This window comes from Dasypus novemcinctus, chromosome 5, assembly GCF_030445035.2.
Source record: "Dasypus novemcinctus isolate mDasNov1 chromosome 5, mDasNov1.1.hap2, whole genome shotgun sequence".
NCBI classification, from domain to species: Eukaryota; Metazoa; Chordata; class Mammalia; order Cingulata; family Dasypodidae; genus Dasypus; species Dasypus novemcinctus.
The window spans coordinates 112,366,377-112,391,751 of NC_080677.1; the positions used below are offsets into that span (position 1 = coordinate 112,366,377).

Here is a 25,375-nt window from a genome sequence, read left to right on the forward strand (position 1 = left end):
TTATCTATTTTAACAAGATCTTTCTAAGGAAAATTAATCATAAATATATAAGTTGGTAGCCTTTTAAGTATGTATTAAAGAGAATTTCTCTTTACTAAAACTATCATCTTTTGACTAATCAGTTCTCTTTAGCAGTGTATTCTTTGCTGAGGAAAGTTTTCTTTATAGTAACTCTTACACAGATAAGAATTACATGTTAAATGTATAACTTTATTCTGAAAGCAAGAAAATTTTCTTTCTTTATAAAAAGTGCTTTATTCATGTCGTTGTTGAGTGACCTCTATAATAATATAGGAGATAAAGAAAAAGTATAAGATACGATGTTTGTTCTTAGATTGCTTCTAGATTATTTGAGAACAAACTAATACAACTTTTAACAGCACTGGCATTTCAAGACAATATGTGATTAAATTCTATATGGTATGTTCAGGTTGCTTTTAAATATCATTCTTAAAGGAAATTAGGAACAGGTTACCACTGTGTTTTCATACCTGGAATGAAAACATTCTGAATATACAGTCTCCAAAAGACTAGGGAATGTTTTCTTTCCCTTTTATTTTTAGGAGGTACCAGGGATTGAACCCGGAACCTCGTACATGGGAAGTAGGCGCTCAACTACCTGAGCTAAATCCGCTCCCTGGAAATGTTTTTCCTAATTCATTTCTAAAAGGAAATTTCTTCCATACTAAAACAACCTTTTGTTTTTATATTGAATTGTATTTTAAATTATTTTGCCTATACTTAATAAGGCAATGCCTTGGTTCATTGTTTGGCTGAAGTTTCTGAAACATAAAACTCCTTCCCTGCCAAGAATAAAACATATTTCTGGTGGGAATGTGATTATTATTTAATAATATTGTTATCAACTTTCCACTCATCTATGACAAAGCCCAGGAATACCATCATCTAGTGTCGCATCATTGATTTTCAGTTGAAGCATCATGGCTGATATGAGAAAAAAATTCTTTATTTTCTAAAGTTGTCACCTGTAGAACCTTTTTGTTGTAGAGAGTTCTAGGCTTCTTTTAAAGATTTCCAGGGTTGATGAATCTGAAAATTCAAGTGGCAGATAGATATAAAACAATATTGATGGATAAATTTGGAGGTAGTGGTTGTTCGAATGGATAAGTGATGGCGATATCTTTAAAACTGCATCTATAATATGCATACTTGGCAATCCATAGATTGATGGGTTTATTTTACTCCTATTTTGACTTAAAAATTGAATGACTCTTTATGACCCTAGCTATGGTTTGAGCAGCTAAAGTACCAGAATTCCATGAAATATAAGCGTCTCTTCCCTTATCATGTCCCAAATTATAAACCTTTATTTTTTATTAATCTGAGAATTACTGATTATTTTGGGCTCATCCTTTGAGAATATACATTATTAAAAACTTAAATTACGTGAGCATTCTACTTCTTTCCACCTTGGGCTGAACCAGAATGGCTTTGGTTTCTACGCTATATTTTATAATTAGTCTAGGAGTAGTTTGTCATTATCCATATAAGCTATTATTTAAAGAGAAGTACACTTTTATTAGTTGGAGGGAAATGCAAACGAAATGAAAACAACTGTATCCCAGCCTCTACATTGTCATTAACCACTCTAAATTTTGCTTGCAAGTTATTGTAACTGAATCCTAGAACCACTCTATTCATATGAATCATCTTTCTAGAGTAGGGCTTCTTAATCTTTTTTGTTCAATGGACCCCTTTGCCATTCAGGTGAAATGAATACTACTCTAATTTATTTATTGCATACATTCATAAGTGAAGGAAATGCTAGATTTCAGTTAGAGGCCAGAGAAAATAAAGATAAGTTGATTTTTTTCAATTTAAGCCCATGGATCCCCTGAAAGGACCCTTAGTTAAGATTTCCTCCTCTGGAGGGATCAGCATGTGACTAAGAGATGTTTGGGTTTTGGTTTCATGAGTCCAGAAGAAAGTATATCTGTACCAATGCCAACAAAATAGGCACTGACTCTGTTATCTTCAAAGCTGCATGAAAATACATCACTATTAGGGAAGATCAGTTCTGTTGCTTTTACAGAGTGTACCACCATACATTCACATCCATGTCATCATGTAATGAAAAACATTAGCGGGGAGAGAAACTTCAAATGGAACTACTCTGATAGACTGGATAATAGCAGCAAACTAGATTCTAATTATCTAATCAATGTCTGATATGCAAGAAATTTAAGAGACATTCAGCTGCTCTGAATGGTACAGATAATCCTCTTGTACTTGTTGGTGGGTGTACCTTGTCGTATTTTCAGAGCTTACTATTGGGCTGCAGCCTCTACCACTGTCGAATCAGGAATCATAGAACCCAGGATGGATGACAGAATAGAGAACAGGGTTACTCCAGATAGTACCCATGTGACCAAAGAAGATGCTAAGATTAGTGCCTAGCATATAGAAGGCACTCATTACATACTGTTTAAGCTAATACATGAAATTACAGGAACAGGCCAGAGGAGATGGAGAACAGAGATAAGAATCAAGTCAGTGGTTAAAATCTGCTGCTCTGTTGGTACTTTTGAATATATATTTTGCGATACCTGTAATACCTTCTTTTCTTTTTTTTTTGCATGCTGCAATCATTTTAATGATTATTGTTGAGCATGCATTTTGGAAACTGCAACAAGTTAAATAAATGTATATAATATACAAAGAAAATAACACCAAAAATAAAACTTGCCTTGTATCTTACACCTACACCAATGTTCGTTGTTTTCTTTCTTTTCTTGATATATCTTTATTGTTGAGCTGCACAAACATACTTAAGCCTGTAATACTTTTAAGGTAAATTTTATTTGTGGTATTATTTGTGTGGGCCAACAGAGAAACTAAATGCTATAGTTCAAAAAAGGATTCCATTGTGGAATCCTGAAAGTCCTTCTGGGTATGAACTGGCTTATTCATCTGTGTGTGTGTAATACCTAACTTAGTGGCATGCATTCAATAAGTTCTTATTGAATGAATAGTAGAAACATTGGTAAAAAGTTGGTATTTTTGATCAGCCTTGAGAGGTAGTTGAATTTGATGTAGCAAAAGGGATTTGAGAATAGTTTTCAAATTAGTAGGACTCTATGAATAAAGGCACAGATGTTGGAATGAGCTTGTTTGATTTTGTGAGATATTGGAGGTCTGATTAGAGGCCTCTGAAGGATATTGTGGTGGTAGTAGTTGATAAGAGGTTGTTTTTAAAGACCAATTCCTAGGAAATTTGTGTTTTGTCTTTATTGAAGCACTGTCCTGATTACCTTGTTGGGTAAATGTACTTTGGGAGAGCAGGGTACTAATGAGACAGGCTTATAGATTTCTCTGCATTTTTCTTTCTTTAGTTGGTATCGATTGAACACCCATACAGTAAGACTCAGAGCAAGGTTCTTTGGGGGAATAAAATGAAGAATAAAACACTTTTCCATTTAGGAATTCTATCTCACATACTAATCTCATTCCTTCTGTTCCACTGCCTTTATTCTGTTGGTCACAAAGGTGCTGTATAAGAAGCAGGTGTGGTAGCTTAGCATAACCCATCTTTTTACAGTTTAGAGTTCACCATATTGAGAATGGGATGAAAGTCTCAATCAGATTGCTTAATTCCATGAACAACACGAAATGTTGTATGATCTTATTGATACTTGTTGGGTTGAATCAAATGTAAAAACTCCAAAATGCTATTCTCAGGATGAGGTACTCTTTCTCATTTAAAGTTGATGTGTCCCATTGCGGTACCCATCCTTGAGAGTCAACTACAGACTATGCTAAAAGGACCTCATCATTTAGCAGAGGCATTTTCCAAAAAGAACCATTAAAAAATTCTTTCTTTCCCTTTTTTTTTTCCTACTTTAAATAGAAGAAAACATCGTATTGTATTAGTTTTCATTTATGGATTTCTTTAAAACTGATGACTTTTGTTTCTTTCTGCAGCCAAATTTAATCGTAATAGTATGAAAATTACTAAAAGTAATTCCAACAGTCGTGGTAGCTGTACAATAGTATTAGCACTAAGTATCCATGCTTTTTTGTCAAAGTATGCTACTGTAGGTATTTTTTATTGTATAAACACTGGATTTTTCTCAGACTTTTATAAGAAATAGGGAAAATTAGAAGTAAAATCAGAGATGAAAGAAATGCAGCAGAGTTGCTGAAGGGATTTTTTTTTTCTTAAATGCATACATTGATCAAAGAATATTTATTTTTACTGACTGGATGTTACACTTACAAATATTTTCTGATTTTGAGTTCTGCAGCTATTTTGTGTAGAGCACTACATAGCTATTTATCTTATTCATTATTGCTCTTAGCGGTTGTTACACCTAGCTCCTCTCAAGCTGGAGAATCTGAGATTGAGTATTAAGAGCAGGAATGAGGACCTGGCTCTGGGGTTTGGGATGTGTCATTTATCCTATTGCCGAATACAAGCTCTCGCAAATTTTGTGAAGTGCACTCCAAAGACATGGCTTTGCTTTCAACTGTGATGACACTATAATTGATCAAATATATTCTTTCAAAGAATCATAAATTCTTATTGGAGTTTGAAGAGATGTCAGATTCGTTTGTCAACATGTCACTCCAGGGACACAGGTGCAGCAAATTTATGGAGGAAGTACCTTGTGTTTCTCCTGAGCCACATAAATATGAAGCAGAATTGATTGAAAACATGTGGCTGTAGATCACTCCTTAGATGGAGAGCAATTAAGAACTCTGTGGAAGGCATTTCCCTGTGATTCTCAGGTTTTTGTGTAGCATAGACAGTGATGAGGTTTGAGGGGACATCAGAGAAGTTTTTGGAGACCTGTAGATGTCTTCTCAGAAAAGAATACTAAGGCTTTTCTTCTCTGGCAGAGTGAATATTGCACATTTTTAGTCAAGTGCATGATTAACTTTGACATTTGAAAATGGAACTTCACGTTAAAATGAGCATGGTACTTCTGCATGTCTAATTAAGATGTTTAGTTCCTGTCAAGGCTGATTCCGCCCCCCCACCCTCCCCACCCATGAAGGGCAATATATTCTCAACTCCTGAAATTTCAGAAACCTGTACTTAACCTTTAATCGTCATTCCATTTACATGGAAATCTGATTAACAACTTTTAAAGTTCACGAGCTACTGGTAAATGCAATTAAGACCTTTTTGGAATTGTTATTAAGAGCTGGCATTTAAAGAAGACTAGGGCCTGGCTACTGTTACTGTCTTCACCATAGCAGGATGTCTTAAGCAATTAGCAGGGAACATGAGGTACATGAATTGTACTGTATTGCTTCTGAGTTAACATGGTTGGTATTTAAATAGCATGCTTTTTCTTTTCTGTGGTTTGCGGTATGGTATGAATGTGTTACTAATGGTAGAAAAGGGCCAAGGATAATTAGGTGGAGCTGTGGTAGTTTTCATAACTATCAGAATTAGGCTTATTGTTTTTGTTTTCTCTGTAATTCTGGAGTCATGTTTATAAACATTCACCTTCGTGCCATGTGGAGCCAGGTTAGTTATTCTACTGCATTTCCTTTTATTGCGTCTTTCTATTGGGTGTGGGAGTCCTTTTGAGAATTAAAGGATATAGAAATTGAAGAGAGAAATGATTCAGATATACAACTATTTTCTAATCTCTTAGGCATTTCAGCTGTTCAGCCCTTGCCCTTGGGTGTTGGGGAAGGAGACTGGCATGGGAGTTAAATTTGTTGGTGTAGGCATGCTTTTGTATTTGTAGCCTAATTTGCAAGTTGAGATTTCCTTGTGATGTACAGAAAATTGGGGGTCAATAATTGAATATAAAGAGGATCTTTTTGGACCATATGCTGCCAATCAGGCAGTTTTTTTCACTTTCTGATAAAATGGACTCTGATGGATATAATGCATTTCCTAAGTATTTTATATGTGCAGAATACTTTGCTTATTAGCATTTAGAGGAATGAGCAGAAAAATGATTAATGTTTCAACTTAGGCAAATCCATAAAATATATTCTGTACAACAGTAATATTAAAGACTACTTGAATCTTTATTTCTGTACTATGTGAATTTTTATGAGCATATATTAAATTTAAATAAAAGATCAAAATAATAATAAGTATTTGGAAAAGAAATAGTTATAAGGAAGTGATCTAAAATAATTAAGTTTGATGCCAGAAATATCAACGAAGTAGTTCTCCATTTTGGATCTTAGATTGCTTATACTTACTATAAACTTACTTAACACAGCAATGCAGTTAATTTGATTAATCTTTTAAATTAGAGGCTAACCTTGAGTGTAGTAGAGAAATGATAGAGTTTAATCTCATGGCTTTGCATTATCATACTGCGCTTCAGTAGAAATAGTATGTTATAGTCATAGATATGAATTTTTTTCCTGGCAAGAAAACTGACAAAATAGGGTTACTTTTCTTTAACCAAACTGTTGATAGGTATTTTTCATCACTTTATATCTTGTTCAAGGTATATATGTATTTCATCATTTTTAAATAGGAGATTTTTGCTTACCTTATAGGCAGAATCTTTCTTTTACTTTTTTTTTTTTTAAGATTTATTTATTTATTTAATTTCGCCCCCCTCCCCCGGTTGTCTGTTCTCTGTGTCTATTTGCTGCGTCTTGTTTCTTTGTCCACTTCTGTTGTCGTCAGCGGTACGGGAAGTGTGGGCGGCGCCATTCCTGGGCAGGCTGCTCTTTCTTTTCACGCTGGGCGGCTTTCCTCATGGGCGCACTCCTTGTGCGTGGGGCTCCCCCAAGCGGGGGACACCCTTGCGTGGCACGGCACTCCTTGCGCGCATCAGCACTGCGCATGGCCAGCTCCACACGGGTCAAGGCGGCCCGGGGTTTGAACTGCGGACCTCCCATATGGTAGACGGACGCCCTAACCACTGGGCCAAAGTCCGTTTCCCAGAATCTTTCTTGTAGATTGAAAAGTTGACCAAGTCTAGAAATGAGTGGTACTGAATTCTTCTTTCATTCGTAAAGCAGTTTAATAAGAAATTTAAGTGTGAGATGAATTGTGTGACATTTGTGACAATTCAGGGAAGAATTAGACATAGTGCCTACTCATGAATCATGTTGATAAGAGATAAATACAAGAAAAGTGAAATTATATACAATATATGATATATTATAATATATAATATATAATATGTGAGTCCTGTAGGACTTTAAATGATGGCTTTCGATAGCTTGGTCAGAGAAGGTTCTGTTTATATGACAGTTGCTGAACTCATCCTTAAAAGAATGCCTAGGATTTAGTCAGGTGGGAAGGTCATTCTAGGTAAGGATAATATGAATATATACAGAACAGTGAGTGCCCTTACTGAGTTTACCATGTATATATCTAATTCAGACTGAGGAGTATAAGATGTGATTAGGTAGCCTGAAACTAAATCATGAAGAACCTGAGATGAATTTAGTTGAGACCTTCATTGTGTATTCCTTAAGCAAAGAAACCACTCTCTTTATCTTTGTATCTTCAGTAACTGCCAAAAAATAGTTCCTCATTTCTAGTTAATTACACAAGACTGTCCATACTCTTTCAGTCTTCAGTGTTCCCCTCAAATACTAATGGGAAGGTACTTACCACAGTTCCTGGCACCCAGTAGGTGCATAATAAATGCTAATTCAGTCTGCATCTACTATTTTTTACCCCTAAAGATCTCATTTTGAATGAACTATAAGCAAGAGCATTGTTTTTTATAGGTGTGTCAATGTTCAACATATTACAGATAACCAATACTAAGGAGTTTTTTAGTAACTGAACTGCTAATTGAAAATGCTGGGTCACAGCCACTTAATTGAATAAGCTGCCTTCAGAGAGTAATTTGGATCTTTTCCAAGATGCATTAACTCTTTCAGGTCGTTAGGGTAGTACTTATCTCATTGGAGCAGAAATTTAATAAATGGTATTCCTGTGATGTGAGTAAATTAATGTACTGCAAAAAGCCTAAAGTTTCACTCATGGGTGTTTTAGTTATGCTCACAGGAGCTCATCTGTGAATGTGAAATATCGATAAGTAGCTGCCCTTTAGAGCATTTTACTTTCGATTTAGGTAACCTACAAGGGAGCACATACTTTTTTCATGACACTGTGCAAGATGCTGAAAGGCATAGCCTGAACTAAGAGGCAGGAGATAAGGCAAATAACTACAAGATAAAATTCTTGAGAGATTCAAACCACTGTGCTGCTGTGTGTGTTTTAATAAGAGAGCAGTATCACGGTTAGCAGTTAAGACAGAAGTAACCTCGCAGAAGGCAGGAAACACGGGTAGTCTACATGGTATGTTCATCCTCTCTCTTTCTCTCTCTCTCCTCTCTCTCTCTCTATATATATATGTGTGTATATAATGGCAAAGTATTAACTTGATCAATCAGAAGCATTTTTAAAAATAATTTTTATTTAAGAGCCATTTTTCCCAGTGAGAAAAGAATTATTTATGCTTGGTATTCATTTAGGAATGACTGTGGTAAAAATGTGGAAACCAGAAAAAAAAAAAAAAGGATTATTTGGAGATATGCTTATTATTTCCTGATAATTTCAATTTTGATGTCAGCCTACCAGTGGAATACTGACCTCCAGAGAGAAAAGATAAGTAAGGTTTACCCCTACCCACCATCATATGGTCCATATTTACATGTATTGTGAAGATAGAGGCAGATTTGTCATCCTAAGACTAAAGGTAAAAATGACCACTTCAAAAAGAACTTTTCAAAAGAAGAAGGTAGAGACAATACCTTCATGAGAAGATAAAACCTTAAAGCTGTAGAACCTATCTCTGTGTCCTTATGCATGGGGTTGAATATCTGTGCATGTAGACTCTGATCAATAACATCTGGATGGAGCACATGTGGTTAAAATCAAAGTTCTACTTAGGAAAAAAAAAAAGCTCTGCTTATAATCACTTTCTTGATCTCAGCCCACTTTGAATGATAGATGGAAGAGGTAATTAAAAGCAGGAAAAAAATAGCAAACTCATACATGACAAAAAACATTGGTTAGGGAAGCAGATGTGGCTCAAGTGATAGGGCTTCTGCCTACCATATGGGAGGACCTGGGTTCGATCCCTGGGCCCTCCTGGTGAAAAAGAAGAGAAACTGTGCCTGTGTGGTGAGCCAGTGCCCACATGGCAAGCCAAGTGCCCGCATGAGTGCGTGTGAGTGCCTGTGTGGAGAGCCAGTGCCCGCACAGTGAGCTGATTGCTTGTGCAGTGAGCCAAGTGCCTGCGCAAGTGGTGAGTCACACAGCAAGATGATGATGCAACAAAACAGAGACGAAGGGGAGAGTCAAGGTGAAGCCAGCAGAGACCGGGAACTGAGGTGGTGCAGCTGACAGGATCGAATCCTGGTGAATCCTAGAGGAGAAAAAAGAGAAGAGAAGACAAAAAGAGAAATAGATACAGAAGATCATAGACCGAATGGACACAAACAGCAAAAACAGCAGGGCAGGGGAGGAGGGGAAGGGGGAAAATAAGTAAATTTTAAAAAACATTGGTTAGTTAGGGAACAGGAAATAATCTGGTTTAACACATGGAAATTATATAAAAACAACTAATAGGAGCTAAGGCTGCAGAGGTAGATTGGAGTTATGTTGTGGAAAATGCTGAATAGCAGTGAGGAGAGTTAGTGGTTTATTTTGCAGGCACAGGGGAGCCATGAAGGATTTGGGTAGAGGAGTGATGTCATTGAACTCAGCTTTAGTGAGCTTAATCTGAGAACAGAGTGCCATGAAAAATGTTAGGTAGGATGGCCAATTGGCAGGCTTTTGTTATATTCTATTGAAAGATAAGTATCTGATCTAGAAGGATGACAGAATAAAAATATTTAGAAAAGGGAATGGACTTGAGATGTGTAGTATAAAATCTGTAGCTCTTGGCAGGTGATTTAGAGAGCAAGAGTGAGAAAGTTTAATCCCTGGTAATCAAAAATGATAATGGCATTAACACGAAGAAGAGGAAACTAAGGAGGGTGCCTTCTCTTTGTCCCTGCCTTGCATTTTTCTTTCCTAACTGGGGAGAGGTGATAATAAAAAGTTTTGCTTGGTCAAGCTGAGTTTGTTGGCTTCATGTTTCAGCACTGCTTAAATGTTGCCCTTTCACAGGGAATGGCAGTGCATCTCTGGAGCTTGGGAGAAAATATGTGAGAGAGAGATTTCTGAATCAGATGAAACATAGAAATGACTGAAATGGGAGAGAGAAAGATCAAGAGTTAGGATATTAGGTATTTTAGGATGAAAATATGGTAGTAAAAGAAAGCCATTTCAAAAGCTTTAGAGACTTTTTGGAGAATGTATTAATAGAAGCCTGGATATAGTGATTGAGACCTTTTGCATAGAGAGAAGGGGAGGAAGAATGGAGGAGGAGAGAAATAACAGTGAGAAGGCATAGCAGTTTGGGATTGTTTATGAATTCCAAAAATAGTTATTGGATTATGTTTATAAACTGGTTGGTTCCTCTGGGCAAATTAGATTGTATTAACCTCAGAAATTTCACTTTTACTTGATTAAATTATGATCAAGGCTTTGATTAGGCCACACCAGTAGGATGTTGTGTCCCCGCCCCCTTGGTGGGTGGGGACTTACAGAGAAAACAACACGGCAGAGGAGTTAGTTGGAGTTTTTGGATCCTGGAGTCCCAGGAAGTAAACACACAGGAGAAGAATGCAGAGGAATAGAAACAGCTCCATAGACACTGCAGAGGCCTCAGGAAGAGAGAGTCTGATAGTCTAGGGCTGACCTTGTGGAGAGACCAGAGCAGCTGAGCAGAGAGAGGAACCAGCCCCAGGAGAGAGATGAGACTTATCCCAGGCTACAGTTGATATTGGAAGAAGTGGGACCACAGAGCCTTAAGAGGAAGAGGAAGGCTGGACCCCTACAGATGTCAGCAACCATCTTGCTCTAACATGTGGCAGTTTTGGTGAGGGGAGTAACTTTAGCTTTATGGCCTGGTAACTATAAGTTTCTACCCCAAATAAATAACCTTTATAAAAGCCAACAGATTTCTGGCCCTTTGCATCAGCAACCCTTTGAGTGACTGATACAGAGGGTGATAAAAATATAGAGATACTTTGATTTACTGTTTAACATAAATACTTATAAAGTGCTTATTATATTCTAGGCAGTGTTCTAAGTGCTTTACAGTAGTAACTCACTTAAACCTCCTAACAGTTCTCTGAGGTAAGTAATATAATTATTCCTGTTTTACAGATCAGGAAACTGAGGAATTGGGGAACAGAGAGATATTATAGCTAAGATAGTTCCTAAGATACATTAAAAAATACAAATTTCTAAGCCCCATCCCTAATACTCTAGTGCTTAGCATGATATATGTATTTTTAAATTCTCATTAATTTTATGAAGTAGGTTCTGTTAATTTCTTTACTTCATAGATGATGGAAGTACAGCTTAGAGAGATTAAATAACTTGCCCAAGGTCATATAGCTAATAAATGGTATAGTTGAATTCAAACACAGACTTTCTAATTTCAAAGCCTCGACTCTTAACTACATTTTTACATTGTCCCCTCATTCTGTAGTTCTAAGGTGGGACAGTCAAGTCTCTATTTTAAAGGAGGTGTGTAAGTGGTTCCTATGTGCAGACCAATCTTGCCAGAATTTTAGCATAAACTGAGAAGTGGTATATGTTTGCTGGGAGAAGGAAGAAGATAAAACATGGTGAAACAAGAGGAGAATTCATAGTTGAAGATTTTGGAGATGTAGTATTTTCAAAGGACAAAGAATGCTAAAGATAATAGAGTGGATGTCTAGAGACTGAAAAAAACTGTGTGATGATAGTAGGCATCATTAACACAGTGTAATGAAACATGGTTCTTAGTGTAGAGTAATACTGTCAATCCAGCAGCTGAAGTTTTTATATGAAGTAAGAAAATCATGGAGTTGGCAGACTACTTTGATAAGAAAAAGGGAGAATGTGATATAAATAGGTAGAATGAACTTTAAAATATGTTTGAAAGAAGTGGGCAGAAAATATCCTGAAGCTGAAGTAAATAGATTATTAGGAATGTGCCTTTTGGTGATGAGACCACTGCTGTGACTTCCCCAAGCATTGTGTCTTTTATTTGTCTTCTGTTTTCTATGAGTAAGTCAGAAATAACAAACCATCAAAATATTTTGGAATTGAAGGGGAACCCAAGATGGCGGCAGAGTAGGGAGCTCTAGGATTTAGTTCTTCCTACAGGGCAGCTAGTAATCGGCCAGGATCTGTCTAAATCAACTGTTCTGGGGGGCTCCAGAGACCAGAAGAGCACCACTCATCATCTGGGGAAGAGCGGAAGGAAGAGACTGGCAATCTGTGGTGAAAACTTGTAAGTAGATCCATCCATGCTGTGGAGGCCAGTGCCCATCCACCATTGGCATGGCAGGCTACCTTGGGAGCCGCTCTCTGGCAAGAAATAGAAGCCCCCTTTCCCAGAAGCAGAGGAAAAGGATATGTCTAGGCACCAACTATAGCTACTGATAAGCAGATTTGGCTAGTTGGATTCCAATGCTGAACACAGCTAAAGTATAAACCTGCCCATGTCATAAAGAAGCTGAGAGCCTCCATTTAATTGAACTAATTACGTTTACAATGAGTAAACGCATGGACTTAAAATCTAGAGTATAGATTACCAAAAGACAGGATGAAGGCTGAGAAGGGAGAGCTGATAATGTCTGTAGCATATTTAATAAGGTTGATTGTAAATGTTTGGAAGTAATAGAGATGATGGTAACACGTAACTGTGAGTATAATTAACATCACTGCATTATGGATGTGTTTGTGACTTAAAATGGATGACGAGGGTCATAAATTTCAATAGAAGGAAAACTAGTAGATAAACTTGATACTATCTAACATAGTGAAACTGGTGGTTGGTGAGGAATGTAATTAATAGTACAAATAAAAGAATGTTCTCCCATTAACTAGAACAAAATGTATATCACTATTACAAGGTGTTAATAATATGTTGATATACGGGAAAAGTACAAGTAAAGTGAATTATGGACTATATTTATCAGTAATATTGTAATATTTTTTCATCAGTTGCAACAAAGGTACTATATCAGTGCTAAGGGTCAACAATAAGAGGATATAATAAGGTATGGGATTTTTCTTTTTGAAGTAATGAAAATATTCTAGAATTGAACGTGGTGATTCTAGATTGAATGCGACACAACTCATGATTATACTGAGATCCATTAAGTGTATACTTTAGAAGGATTATACAAATCATGGGACTGTATAACACAGTGAATCTTGTTGTGCATGATAGACTGTGGTTAATAATACAAATATAAGAATTTTCTTTCATGAATTACAATAAATGTACAAAACTATTAAAATACTATGGAATTAAAATTCTATGATTAAAAAAAATGGCAATTGAAAGAAGTAGAAACTTCAACAGTTGTAGGTGGGGATTTCAGTCCTCCTCTTTCAATAATTAAAGGAACTAGTCAGCAAATATAGAAGACTTGAACAACATTATCAACCACCTTGACCTAACTGAAATATATGGTATACTTTATCCAATGACATCAGAGTACATAGTCTTTTCATGTGCACATAGAATATTTTCCAGGATAGACCATTTACTAGACCATAAAGTAATTCTTGATAAATTTAAATGGATTGAAATCATACACAGTATGTTTTTCAGTCTCAATAGAATCAAACAAACAACAGAAAGAAAATTCGGAATTCCCCAAATATTTGTAAACTAACCAAACTTCTAAATATACTATGGGCAAAAGAAGAAAGCTCTAACATTAACTATTTAAGTTTCTATTTCAAAAGCTAGTAAAAGAAGAACAAATCAAACCCAAAGCAAGTAGAAGACAGGAAATTTAAAAGATTAGATTGAAAAATCAATGAAGTAGATACCAGAAAAACAATAAGAAGATATCAGTGAAAACAAAAGTTGGTTCTTTGATAAGATAAAAAAATGGGCAAATCTCTATCTATACTGACCAATTTAAAAAGAAGAGAAGATATAAAGAAAATCAAAATCAGGAATGAAAGAGGAGATATTACTACAGAGCCTATAGACATTTTGCTATTAAATTATAAGGGGATATTATGAATAGCTTTATGACCAAAAATTAGACAAGTTTGATGAAGTAGACAAATTCTTAGATAGACACAAAATGCCAAAACCAACACAAGAAGAAATTGAATATATGAATTTTCCTATTACAAAGAAATTAACAGTTAAAACATACACAAACCATCTAAATGTTGTATTAAACATTTAAGGAAGAAATAATTCCAATCCTTCAGAAATTCTTTCAGAAAATAGAAAATGAGGGAACACTTTCCTATGCAGCTTATGAGGCAATTATTCTCCTGGTACCAAAATAAAAAATATCACAGGATTATTACAGAGTGATAGCCTCATATACATAGATACAAAAATCTTTAACAATAATTAGCAAATTGAGCCCACCAAATATAAGCTGTTTTATACCCCTGATCAAGTGGAGTTTTTCAAATGTTAAACCAATTTTATATACCATATTAATTGAATGAAGGGCAAAATCCATGAAATAATCTCAGTAGACATGGAAAATCATTTGAGAAGGTCTAAGACCCATTCATAATTAAGCCACACAAAAACCTCTCAGCAAACTAGGACTAGAAGGATACTTTCTCAACCCGATTAAAGGTATCTATCAAAAATCTGCAACTAATATCATAAAAAAATATTTAGAAGTGACAGAAATGTTCCAAAATGATTGTGGTGATGGTTTAATGAAAATCATTGTATTGTACATCACAATGGATGAATTTTTTGGTAGGTGAATCATTCCTTAAAAAGCTGTTGAAAAAATACTATTTGATAGTTATATTACAAGTATATATCCTTGAGAGGGCTGATGATTTTTTATGAGCTTAGCAGTCCTTATTCAAGTTAACTAATTTATAAATATAGAAATCTCAACATAATTTCCTCTTGCACATTATGTATTTGAGAGTATATATGAATATTCATCCATTTCAAAAGTGAATATATTCCAAACATATTTATTGTCTGTCCTAAACTTGTTCTTCCTGCATCCCTGATTATTGTCCATGGAACCATAGTCTTCTCAGTCACTCAGATGTGAAATCTTTCAGCCATTTTTCATTTCTCTTCTTTCCTTTTCAGAATAAGTGGTTAAATTTTGTTTCATTTTTTTTCTTCCTTGTTTCACAAATTTATCCCTAATTGTAAAATCTCATTATCACTACTTTCATTAAAAATGTTGTTATTGTTTGTTTCTTCGACTATCTTTTTAAGTATTCCCTCCTCACCTTTATAGTATTTCCTTAATCATTTGATTTGCCCACCAACCCCATTACCTTCCAATCTATTGTTTTATACACTGCTAGATTGATTTACTTAAAGTATATTTATCACCATTTGATTTACTTATTTAGAACTTTTTACCACCTCCCCATTTTATTTGACTTCAGTGCCTGAAACTTGTATTAAAAGTCCTTAGAAGTTCATCCATCTGCCACCTTTCCAAGTTTGCCACTTCTCATTCATTTTTATGGTTTTTGAACTACTTGCTGTTTATTAAAGATATCCTGAATGTTCGCGGCATTATTTCTTTTCTTATTCTTTTCCTTCAGTCATTTTTTTTTTTAATGTTTCACACATTTTTAGATTCTATTTATGTCCTTTGATAGTGCCATTATCTTGAAACCTTTTTAAATTTCCCTTGTTATGAGTAATGCTGTCCTCTTGTAATGCACATTTCTTTGTCCTGATACTTACCACTTTCTCCCTTGTACTTGATCATTCATGGGTGTTTCCATTCTTTGATAAACGCATTGAGGGTAGGATTTATTTTTGATTCCTATTTTCATACCCAGAACAATATCTTGCTTATTTTTTGTTAAATAAGTATATGTTTAATTTAAAATAAATAAAAAATATCTATTTGGGAGCTATTGAAACTTGATATTCTTTGTCGACTGAAAAAACAAAACAAAAAACCAAAAAACTAAATGAAGCAGGCTTTGCTAATCAGGTATTTTATATAGGACCAGAAAATGAATGTGTACTCTTGTAAATTTTTTGTTTGCTTTTGCTGCAAAGTAAGAAACAATTCACAGGACCATCCTAATGGTGGTTTTAATTGTACCATTGCCTTTGATAATGACTGTAATTAAGTAGGCAGTCATTCCATTTTCAAAATGACTGTGCTTATTTTTCTTCTGGTTCCTTACTACAGAATATTTTAGTCCTTATACAAATTAGACAGCTATTTTGAAAAAATGGCTCTGAGCTTTTTCTATTTTTTTTTTCCATTTACCTGCAACCTTATGGGAGAAAACTTGATAGTACGAGTAATTTTAAATTGTCCTAATTTTTAAAATATTATTTTGTTTCTGCCTCGCTGTTTTAGTATTTTCAGGAATAAAGATGATAGACTGTGGGACTCATAAAAATTTGTGTATTAAGGCTATAATCCAAACAGGAACTGATTTATGCAAAAGGAGACACAGTAAATATAGTCATTCTTGAAGACCTTATGTTGAGTGAAGCAAGCCATACACTGAAGGACAAATATTATGACCATGGCCTCACTGATATGAATGAAGCAAATTGAGCAGACTCATAGAGACAGAGTCTGGAAGGTAGGTTTTACAGGAGACAGAAAGGAAGAAGAACATTTTGAGTCACTGCCCCTATGGACAAAATCTATGATAAGGTGGAAGGATGTAGTCGTGCAGTGGATGGGCATAGCAGTGGTACAGTGATGCTATTGGTTTGAGTGGTGCTGGTCTGTGAGGGTGTAGGGTAGGGAAGGTGGGTTGGACTATCCATGGAACTGGGGGAAGGGTTGGGGGAAGGAGCAGAGACCCACATAATGAGCAAGAAGGTATTCGACTCCCATCCTGGGGGGTCCTGCTGTGTTCTCAAATAGAGGGGCAGGAGTCTCTCAAGAGCATAGCAGTGCCTAGAAGGGGAGAACAGGCCAGTTGTCCAGCCCTCAGTGTTGTTGCAAGTAACTATGAATCTTGTCCTTCAGTGAGTTAAGCTTGTTGGATACCATGGGTCTCCTGAGGAGGGGGAAGGAGGAATAGAATAGATGGAACATGGGGAATTTTGGGGGCAATGGAATTGTTCTACATGATAGTGCAATGATGGATACAGACCATGTTAAATTTCATCAAAATTTATAAAAGTGTGTGGTCCAAAATGTAAACCATAATGTAAATCATGGACCATGGTTAGGAGCATTGTTTCAATATTTGTACATGAATTGTAACAAATGTACCATCCACATGTAAAATGTTGTTAATAGGGGAAAGGAGAAAAGAGGGAGGATGATGGGTATTTGGGAATCACCTATATTCTGTACATGACTTTCATGTAACCTAAAGCTACTTTGAAGACAAAATGAAAAAAATAAGACACTAGGGGAATAAATGGAAGAAAATGTCACTGTGCGTACAAGACAACAGATCCTTCAGAAATAAAAGACATAATGTCAGAATTTGTATTTTTTATATAAAATTTTTTTAAAAGTTTGTATTTTATTCATTATTTTTAAAACTACTATTATTTCATTTTCTTATTAATTGTATTTGGTTATTTTGTTAGCTTCATTTCTGAAGAAATTTTGGATCACATTACAATAACAGCCGTGGCAGGGGGGGATCATTGGTGTGGGGTGACAGAGATGGGGGGATGCATGGGAGGAGATTCACCTGAAGCATACCTATAAGGCATATGAATGTGTTCACGTGTTCATGGGGCAGTGTCACAGTGGGTGGAGATTCACACAATAACTGAAAAAATATTGAATTCCCTTCTTGGGGAGCTCTGCTACATTCTGTAATGGGGCAACAAGAATCCCTGAGTACAGGGACAGTGACTAGTGAAGGAGGATGAACCACTGACAGGCCTTTGGTAGTGTCGCCTGTACTTATGAACTTTACTTTTGAAATTGAAACTTAGCTTAGTATTAGAGGGTGTCTAAGAGTTACCTCCTGAGAACCTCCTTGTTGTTCAAATGTGACCTCTCTCTAAGCGAAACTCAGCATATAAATGTATTACGTTCCCCCTACTGTGGGACATGACTCCTAGGGATGAGCCTTCCTGTCACCCAGGGATTACTGCCAAGGACCAACTAGCATTGCAACTGGAAAAAGACTTTGACCAAAAAGGGGAAAGGGTAAAGATGAATGAGTTTATTTGGCTAAGAGACTTCAAGTGAGTCAGGAGGTCTTTCCAGAGGTTATGCTTATGCACATCTCAGCAGGATCTCATTGACTGCCAAAGTAAATATTGCCTCAAATAGTGGGGCTCCTGAGGGCTCTGGAGACATCCACACACTATAAGCAGGGCAGACAGCTCAGGAGTTTGGTGCCCTGCCAGTGAGCCCTACTTTGGAATTTATGCTCCCCAGTGTGACAGAGTTGGACACAGTTGTGGTTTCCCTACACATGGCTCTTCTGCACCTTCTATTTGAACCTGTAGTTAGTACTAGAGTTGATAGGTGTATGTCCAAGAGACTTAAATTTTTGGGTTTGTCCAGGTGCCAGTTGGGCCCTGAATCTCAACAGCATTGCAACACCTACTCTCCAGTTCATTGACACCCAGGATAACGAAAAAGGAGATGGTGATGGACAAGAACTATCCCAAGGAACAGAGAGAATCTGCAACTGCAAGCAAGATAGTCCCATCCATCTACCCTGTGGGATCTAATCCCTCTCAATTAGAGGTGGAGTGGGCATCCCATCCCAGAATCCTCAGGATTGGGGAATTAATGATGGACTAGAGGAGACTTACTATTATTCTACTATAGACTTATTGTGATTCTAGCAATGGGAAAACTGTTATCATTAATGTGGAGGCAGTGGCCACTGGAGGTTCTGAAGGGAGAGAGAGAGAAAAATAGCTGTAATAAGGGGGCATTTTTGAGACTTGGGATTTGTCTTGAATGACACTGCAACAGCGGATATAGGCCATGATATATTTTGTCCTAACTTACAAAATTGTATGGGAGAGAGTGTAAACTACAATGTAAACTATAATTCATACTTAGTGACAATGCTCCAAAATGCATCAATTGTAACATACTAATGACGGATGTTGTTAATGTGGGAAAATGTGGGAGGAGTAGGGAGGAGGGTATATGGAAATTGCCGCTTATTTTTATGTAACATTTATGTAATCTAAGTATCTTTAAAAAAAAAGAGATTCTGTTAAGATTCTTTTAATTGGCAATTATCAGAACTAGATGAGGCATTATTTAAATTGTGTTAATAAATTAAAATATAACTGTGAGTTTGTGAAATCAAAATATGCCCTCTTAGGATAAGATCCATACAGTTTGCAACAAAACCAACCTAGCAGTGGAATACAGATTACTGTCACATGAGCTGTGTTGTGCCAAAGCCGTGCCCCTGTGGTTGAAATTTGTACGACATTGTGGAAGTCTTTTCATTACAGATTCCTGAAAAGCTTGTGATTCGCAGTAGTGCCAAATCTATGATATAATTGAATTTTGCTTCAGTTGAGTTGTTTATTATTGAAGTAGAGACCCAACTCAATTCTCTCCCTGACTATTGGACAATTTGGGTGATGTATTTACTGAGAAAGTATTTGTCATTGTGTAACTCCATCAGCATGCTGAATAGTACTCCAGTGACCTCATAAATACAAAAAAGTTGATCAATCTGTTAATGTGTTTTGTGCTTTCCCAGTACAGCTGTTATTGTAGAAGAATGAAATAAGTAAAATCCATTTACTGTCACCCATAGGCCCATTCTTATTGGCAGTTTGTATCCTCTTACTGGCAGTGAGTGGAGTGCTATGGCTAAAAGAATAGGCTTTGAATTCACCTAAACCTGGGTTTAAATCCTGACCTGTTATTCTGTAATTACAAGATCTAAGATTGGTTTGTTGTTATTATTATATTACTTTTTATTTTTTGAAGATATTTAGATTACATATATGTTACATTAAAAATAAAGAGGATTCCCATATGCCCTGCTCCCCACACTGCCCACATTTACCCCCATTAACAACATCCTTCATTAGTGTGGTACATTCATTGTAATTGATGAACACATTTGGAGCATTACTACTAAGCATGGATTATAGTTTACATTGTAATTTACACTCTCTCCCAAACAATTCTGTAGGTTATGGCAAGATACATAATGGCCATATCTGTCATTGCAATGTCATTCAGGACAATTCCCAAGTCCCAAAAGTGCTCCCTGATTACACCTGTCTCCCCTCTCCCTGACCTCAGAACCTCCATTGGTCACTGCCTTCACATCAATGATATAAGTTCTTCTATTGCTAGAATCACAATAAATCTATAGTAAAATACTGGTGAGTCCACTCTAGTCCATAGTTCACTCCCCAATGCTGAGGATTCTGGGATGGTGATGCCCACTTCACTTCTAACTGAGAGCGGGCTTCAGTCCCATATGACTGATGGATGGGACTCTTTTTCTTTAAAGATTTATGTATTTCTCTCTCCCCTCCCCTCCCAATGGGATTTTCTTGCTTGCAGTTGTAGGTTGTCTCGGTTCCTTGGTATGGTGATTGTCCATCATCACCTCCCTGTTAGTTGTCCTGGGTGAGTCCAGGGAACTGGAGAGTAGGTGTTACATCTCGGTTGAGGCTCAGGGCCCAGCTGGCATATGAACAGTCCAAAGATTCAGTCTCTTAGACATACACCTATCAACTCTGGCACCAATTATCGGGTGAAATCGAAGGGACCAAAGAACCATGTGTAAGGAAACCACAACTGAGTCCAATTTTGTCATGCTGGGGAGCACAAACCCCAAAGTAGGGCCCACTGACAGGGTACCAAACTCATGAGCTGTCTGCCCTGACCATTAGTGCCTGGGTATCTCCAGAGCCCTCCGGATAGACTGCTTTCTTAATAGCACTAATTCTCACTTTTTTTTTCCCCAAAGCTCTAAAAGGCCAGTTGTCACTCTTCATAGATTTGAGGTCAAATATTTTTCTAAAATTTTTGGTATTTGATAAGTACTCAGTAATGTGTATGTGTATATAATAGTCTTTTATTTTTTATTTTTAAAGAAGCTTTAAATTGTAAAATGGTACATCAAAACTATAGGGGGATTCCCATATATCCCAACCCTTCTCCCCCCAACCCCATTTATCTCCATTAACAATATCTTTCATTAGTGTGGTACATTTGTAACAAATACATTTTGTGCTTTAAGGTTATTTAGATAATCCATCTTAATGAATTAGCACTTTGCCTGGGATACTCAGTAAATATTATGGTATTGCTGTTGAACCTGCTGTAATTGGGAATAGTAAGGAAGAAATTATGATTAAATGAGAATATTGATTACTTCTCTAAGCATACGGCCTGGCACATAGTAGACAGTCAATTGAATAATTCCCTTTATACCCATGTTTATATGCCCACCACACCCCATTCCCAGTTTTAGGAGTTTTAGGACCATACCCAGGTCGCAAATCAATGACTCCCTGGCAATAATGAATATCTCTACAGATGTTCAGCTAGAAAAATGAATAGCTAGGTTAATATGCTTCTGAATATTAAGGGTGAGGTTTTAGAATCATATTTTCATTGTTATAAAAGGGATTTTCTTAACGGCACACTATAAATGTGTGTGTTAAACTGCTTATCTGATTGTATAGATGCTGTTGACTGAGTACTTGGATATGAAGAATACTCGTACGGCTTCTGAACCATCAGCTCAACTAAGTTATGCCAGTACTGGACGAGAGTTTGCAGCTTTTTTTGCCAAGAAGAAACCTCAGAGGCCAAAAAATTCTCTTTTCAAGTAAGTATCTATCTATTGCTATGATGACAGATGTCAAGAACTTTCAGATCCCAAGGAGTGCATTTACTTTATTAAAAGCAATTACTTTTTCCAGTTAAAGGTGACTTGAAATAATTTATAGGAAGTGAATATGTTGAAATTTTTGTACAGTTGCTTTCTGTAAGGGGAAGTACCTATTTTGGAATTATAGTACTGAACTGTCTAGAACTTCCAGCTAAAAATTCTGGGATTTGTTTCTGGGGAGTTTTATAAGAAATGAAGGGAAATGAAATATTTCAGCCTTTGAAAAATCTTCAGGTGCCAAGAAACAATACTTGTTGATGAAGTTAATACAAATCTCCTTAGCTAAGTAGTATAGAGTTATAGTGGTTAGATATTTAATAAAATAACAATCGGTATACTCTTCTTTTCTAATTAATGTCTTAGTTAACCCCTCCAGGCCACGTCCTAAAGTGTATGTCTTTTGGTAGCAGCTAAGAGTTACTAATATTATTATTAGTATTTATAATAGGAAGAGGTAACATTGATTGCATGCTTACTATGTTCTAGGCATTGTACTTGATGAGTTTGTCAAAATAATCTTCAAACATAATTTAATTTAGATTATATCAAATTTCAGCCGCAGCAGTAGTAGTTAGCAATTACTGAGACTTTAGTAAGTGCTAGCCAAGGTTCTAAATCTACTTTTATTATGGATTGTTTTATTTACTTATTACAAGAATCTTATAGGCATGGGTCCCGTTATTAATCATCTTTAAACATAAAAAAAGTTGAGAAAGAAGAGAGGTTAAGCAATTTCTGTAAGGTCACATAGGTAGCAAGTGGTAGAAGCAAGATTTGAAGCTTGGCATTCTAATTCCAGATATATGTGTTCTTCTGAGGGGTTAATAGATATTTAAGCAATTGTATCTATAAATCTGTACATGTAAAGTGATTACAGAAGTATCTTCCCAGTATTTTGGATTTTTAAATTTTGAGTAGCTGAAGCTTCAGTGCCTTTTTATGGATTCACTTTTTAAAGATAATACATAATACTGTTTTCATTTTTAGGTATATGTTGATATATTGTACCTATTGCCCTCATATGTATGCCTTGGAGATTTTTTCTTGTCAGTACATGTATTAGTCTGCCAAAGGGGTGCTAACGCAAAGTATTAGAAATCAGTTGTCTTTTATGAAGGGTATTTATTTGGGGTAAAAGCTTATAGTTACAAGGCCCTAAGGAGTCCAACTCAAGGTTGCTTTCTCACCAAAGTCAGTTGCCACATCTTGAAATAAGATGGTCACTGATCTCTGCAAAGGTTCACCGTTTCCCTTTGGGCTTGCTTTCTCTCATCTACAGGCTGGCATAGGGCTTGTCTCTCAGGGCTTCCTCTTTTTCCTGGCAAAGGCTCCTTTCTTTCCTGACCTTCTATATCATCCTTGACTCTCTTCCCATAGCTGCAAGCTATCAGGCAAATGGCTCATCTCTCTCCAGGGTCCCAGGATCAAAAATGGCAGAGCCCTCTTTCTTCCAGTGTGTCTTTTGAGTGAGTGTCTGTTTATATCAGCCCACCAATGAGGTGGGAATTAGAGCTGAGTTATGCCTTACTCATGTAGCCCAATCAAAAGCCCTAAACTGATTTTATCAAGTAAACTTAATCAGAGACCCCTTACTGAATTTAATACAGTCAAAGGGTATCACACCCAGAGGAAAAGATTCATTTACATACGAGCATAGTCTTTCTCATTTGGGATTCATAAATATAATCTCAAGCTGTTACAATACACGATAATCTACATTATTCTGTTTAACTGCTGTATAGTATTCCATATTACTGATGTTATTTAAACCTTCTCCTTCAGTTGGACATTCAGATTTATGTCAGTCCAGGTAGCATGAATTGGTAACTGACTTTGGCTAACAGAAGCAGAAACGATTTGTTGGATGGATCTTAGGTTGAAAAACTGGCAGTAGGGAAGAGAGCTAGAGAGTTGGAAAACCAGTTGGGTCACCCCATTTAGTGTTGCTTTGCCTTCAGCACAGTCTCCCCTCCAGTGATTTTCCATCTGCTGTTGGGTATGGTCCCCCCTCACCCCCAATATGACAGGCACTGAGCTCAGTGATAGAGCTATAGCATTGAAGGAGCCATGGATCCTATTCTGCAAAAGCACAGACTAGTAGTTGAAGACAAGGATATTCTTATCCCTTCTGGGCCACAATAGAGGCAAGGACCAAACTCTCAGAAAGTCTGGCCATGCCTCAAATAGCCAGGCCTGGTATGGGGCCTGGGTCTGAGGGAGGTGTGAGGTGGTCCTGTACTGATTCATTTTTGAGATATATTTTTATCTTGAATTCATTGCGTTCTTAATCATTAACAAGTAAGAATGCCTTGGCCATGGAACCTCAGGAAGTGTCCCAGAGACCAGAGTGGAATACTGTTGGAATACATAGCTGGACACCATCTCTCTGGTTGCTGCCTAACCACTTTTTTACCCTGTGTTTCATTGCAGGTTCGAATCGTCCTCCCATGCCATCAGTATGAGTGCGTATTTGCGAGAACAGAGGAGGGAGCTCTATAGTCGGAGTGGAGAACTTCAAGGTGGGTGATTGAACTTCTGAGGAAAAATTAGTTTTCTGGAGGAAGATCTGAAGATTTTATATGAGTTTGTGGTCTGTATTCACAGGATTCTTTCAAGATAACAAAAATTTAAAGACTCGGCAATCAGTTTCTTCTATCATTTCATAGCATCTGTGGCCAAGTAGCTAAAGCTATGGCCATAGGATTTATAGAACTGCCATCATTCAAGTGGGAGCTCAAAGTCAAACAGATGAAGTCAAACTGTCCTTGCTAATTGATAGCAGACATGAGTCCAGTCTCAGTCCAGGAGAATACTAGTCTTCTGTGACTGTCACTGTTACTATTAATTATTATTTTTGATGCCTTTTGGAATATGGTAAAAGTACCTGAAATTTGGAAAAGGGCAAATGCAGCTTCTGTCATTATTTAAGGATGCCTTTAAATAGTATGGTCTAATCAATATAACTTTAATATACAGAATATTTGATATTGGCTACTAAAGAGTTGTAATCTGCAAAAGAAAACACCCAGAAAACAAATTATGTGATGATATAAAAAATAAAATCAAACCAATAACATTTTCTTTCCTGACAGAAAGAATGCTACTCATGGTAAATGTAATCATTAGGAAAGATGTGTTGAGGGTCTGTTAAGTGCAAGGCATTAATCTTAGGCATTGGAAGGCGTGGAAGTGGGATGCGTAGAAATTTAAGATAAAGCCTTAAGGAACATTTATAAAATAAGGTGTATATGTATGAGAACATTAGTAGCAATAACATTAGTAACAATATTAGTTGTAAAGTATAACAACTAAGTAAATGGTATGTGTATGTTTGCTGGAGGACTTGTGAGAAGGGAGTGATGGTTTAAATTATTTTAGAACTGGGCTTTTTCCATGGAGAACACTTTTACAGTCTTTGATGCTTTGAGGGCACTTGGAATGTTTGCAGTGATTAGCCTATGCAAGAAATATTTATTTTTTAAGACTCACCATAGTTGTACATCAAACACCAGTCATCCTTTGTGGATTTAA

The 25,375-nt window shown here is 36.5% G+C and overlaps 1 protein-coding gene across 1 annotated transcript in view; it reads left to right on the top strand.

Annotated features, from left to right (window-relative positions):
- The window catches only part of EXOC4 (exocyst complex component 4), a 909,491-nt gene that overhangs the window by 227,390 nt on the left and 656,726 nt on the right, over positions 1–25,375 (top strand). Inside the window, exons 8-9 of the mRNA XM_058297373.2 lie at positions 21,636–21,781; positions 24,275–24,363. Coding sequence (XP_058153356.1) covers positions 21,636–21,781; positions 24,275–24,363 — 235 coding nt within the window. The remainder of the gene's footprint in view (positions 1–21,635; positions 21,782–24,274; positions 24,364–25,375) is intronic.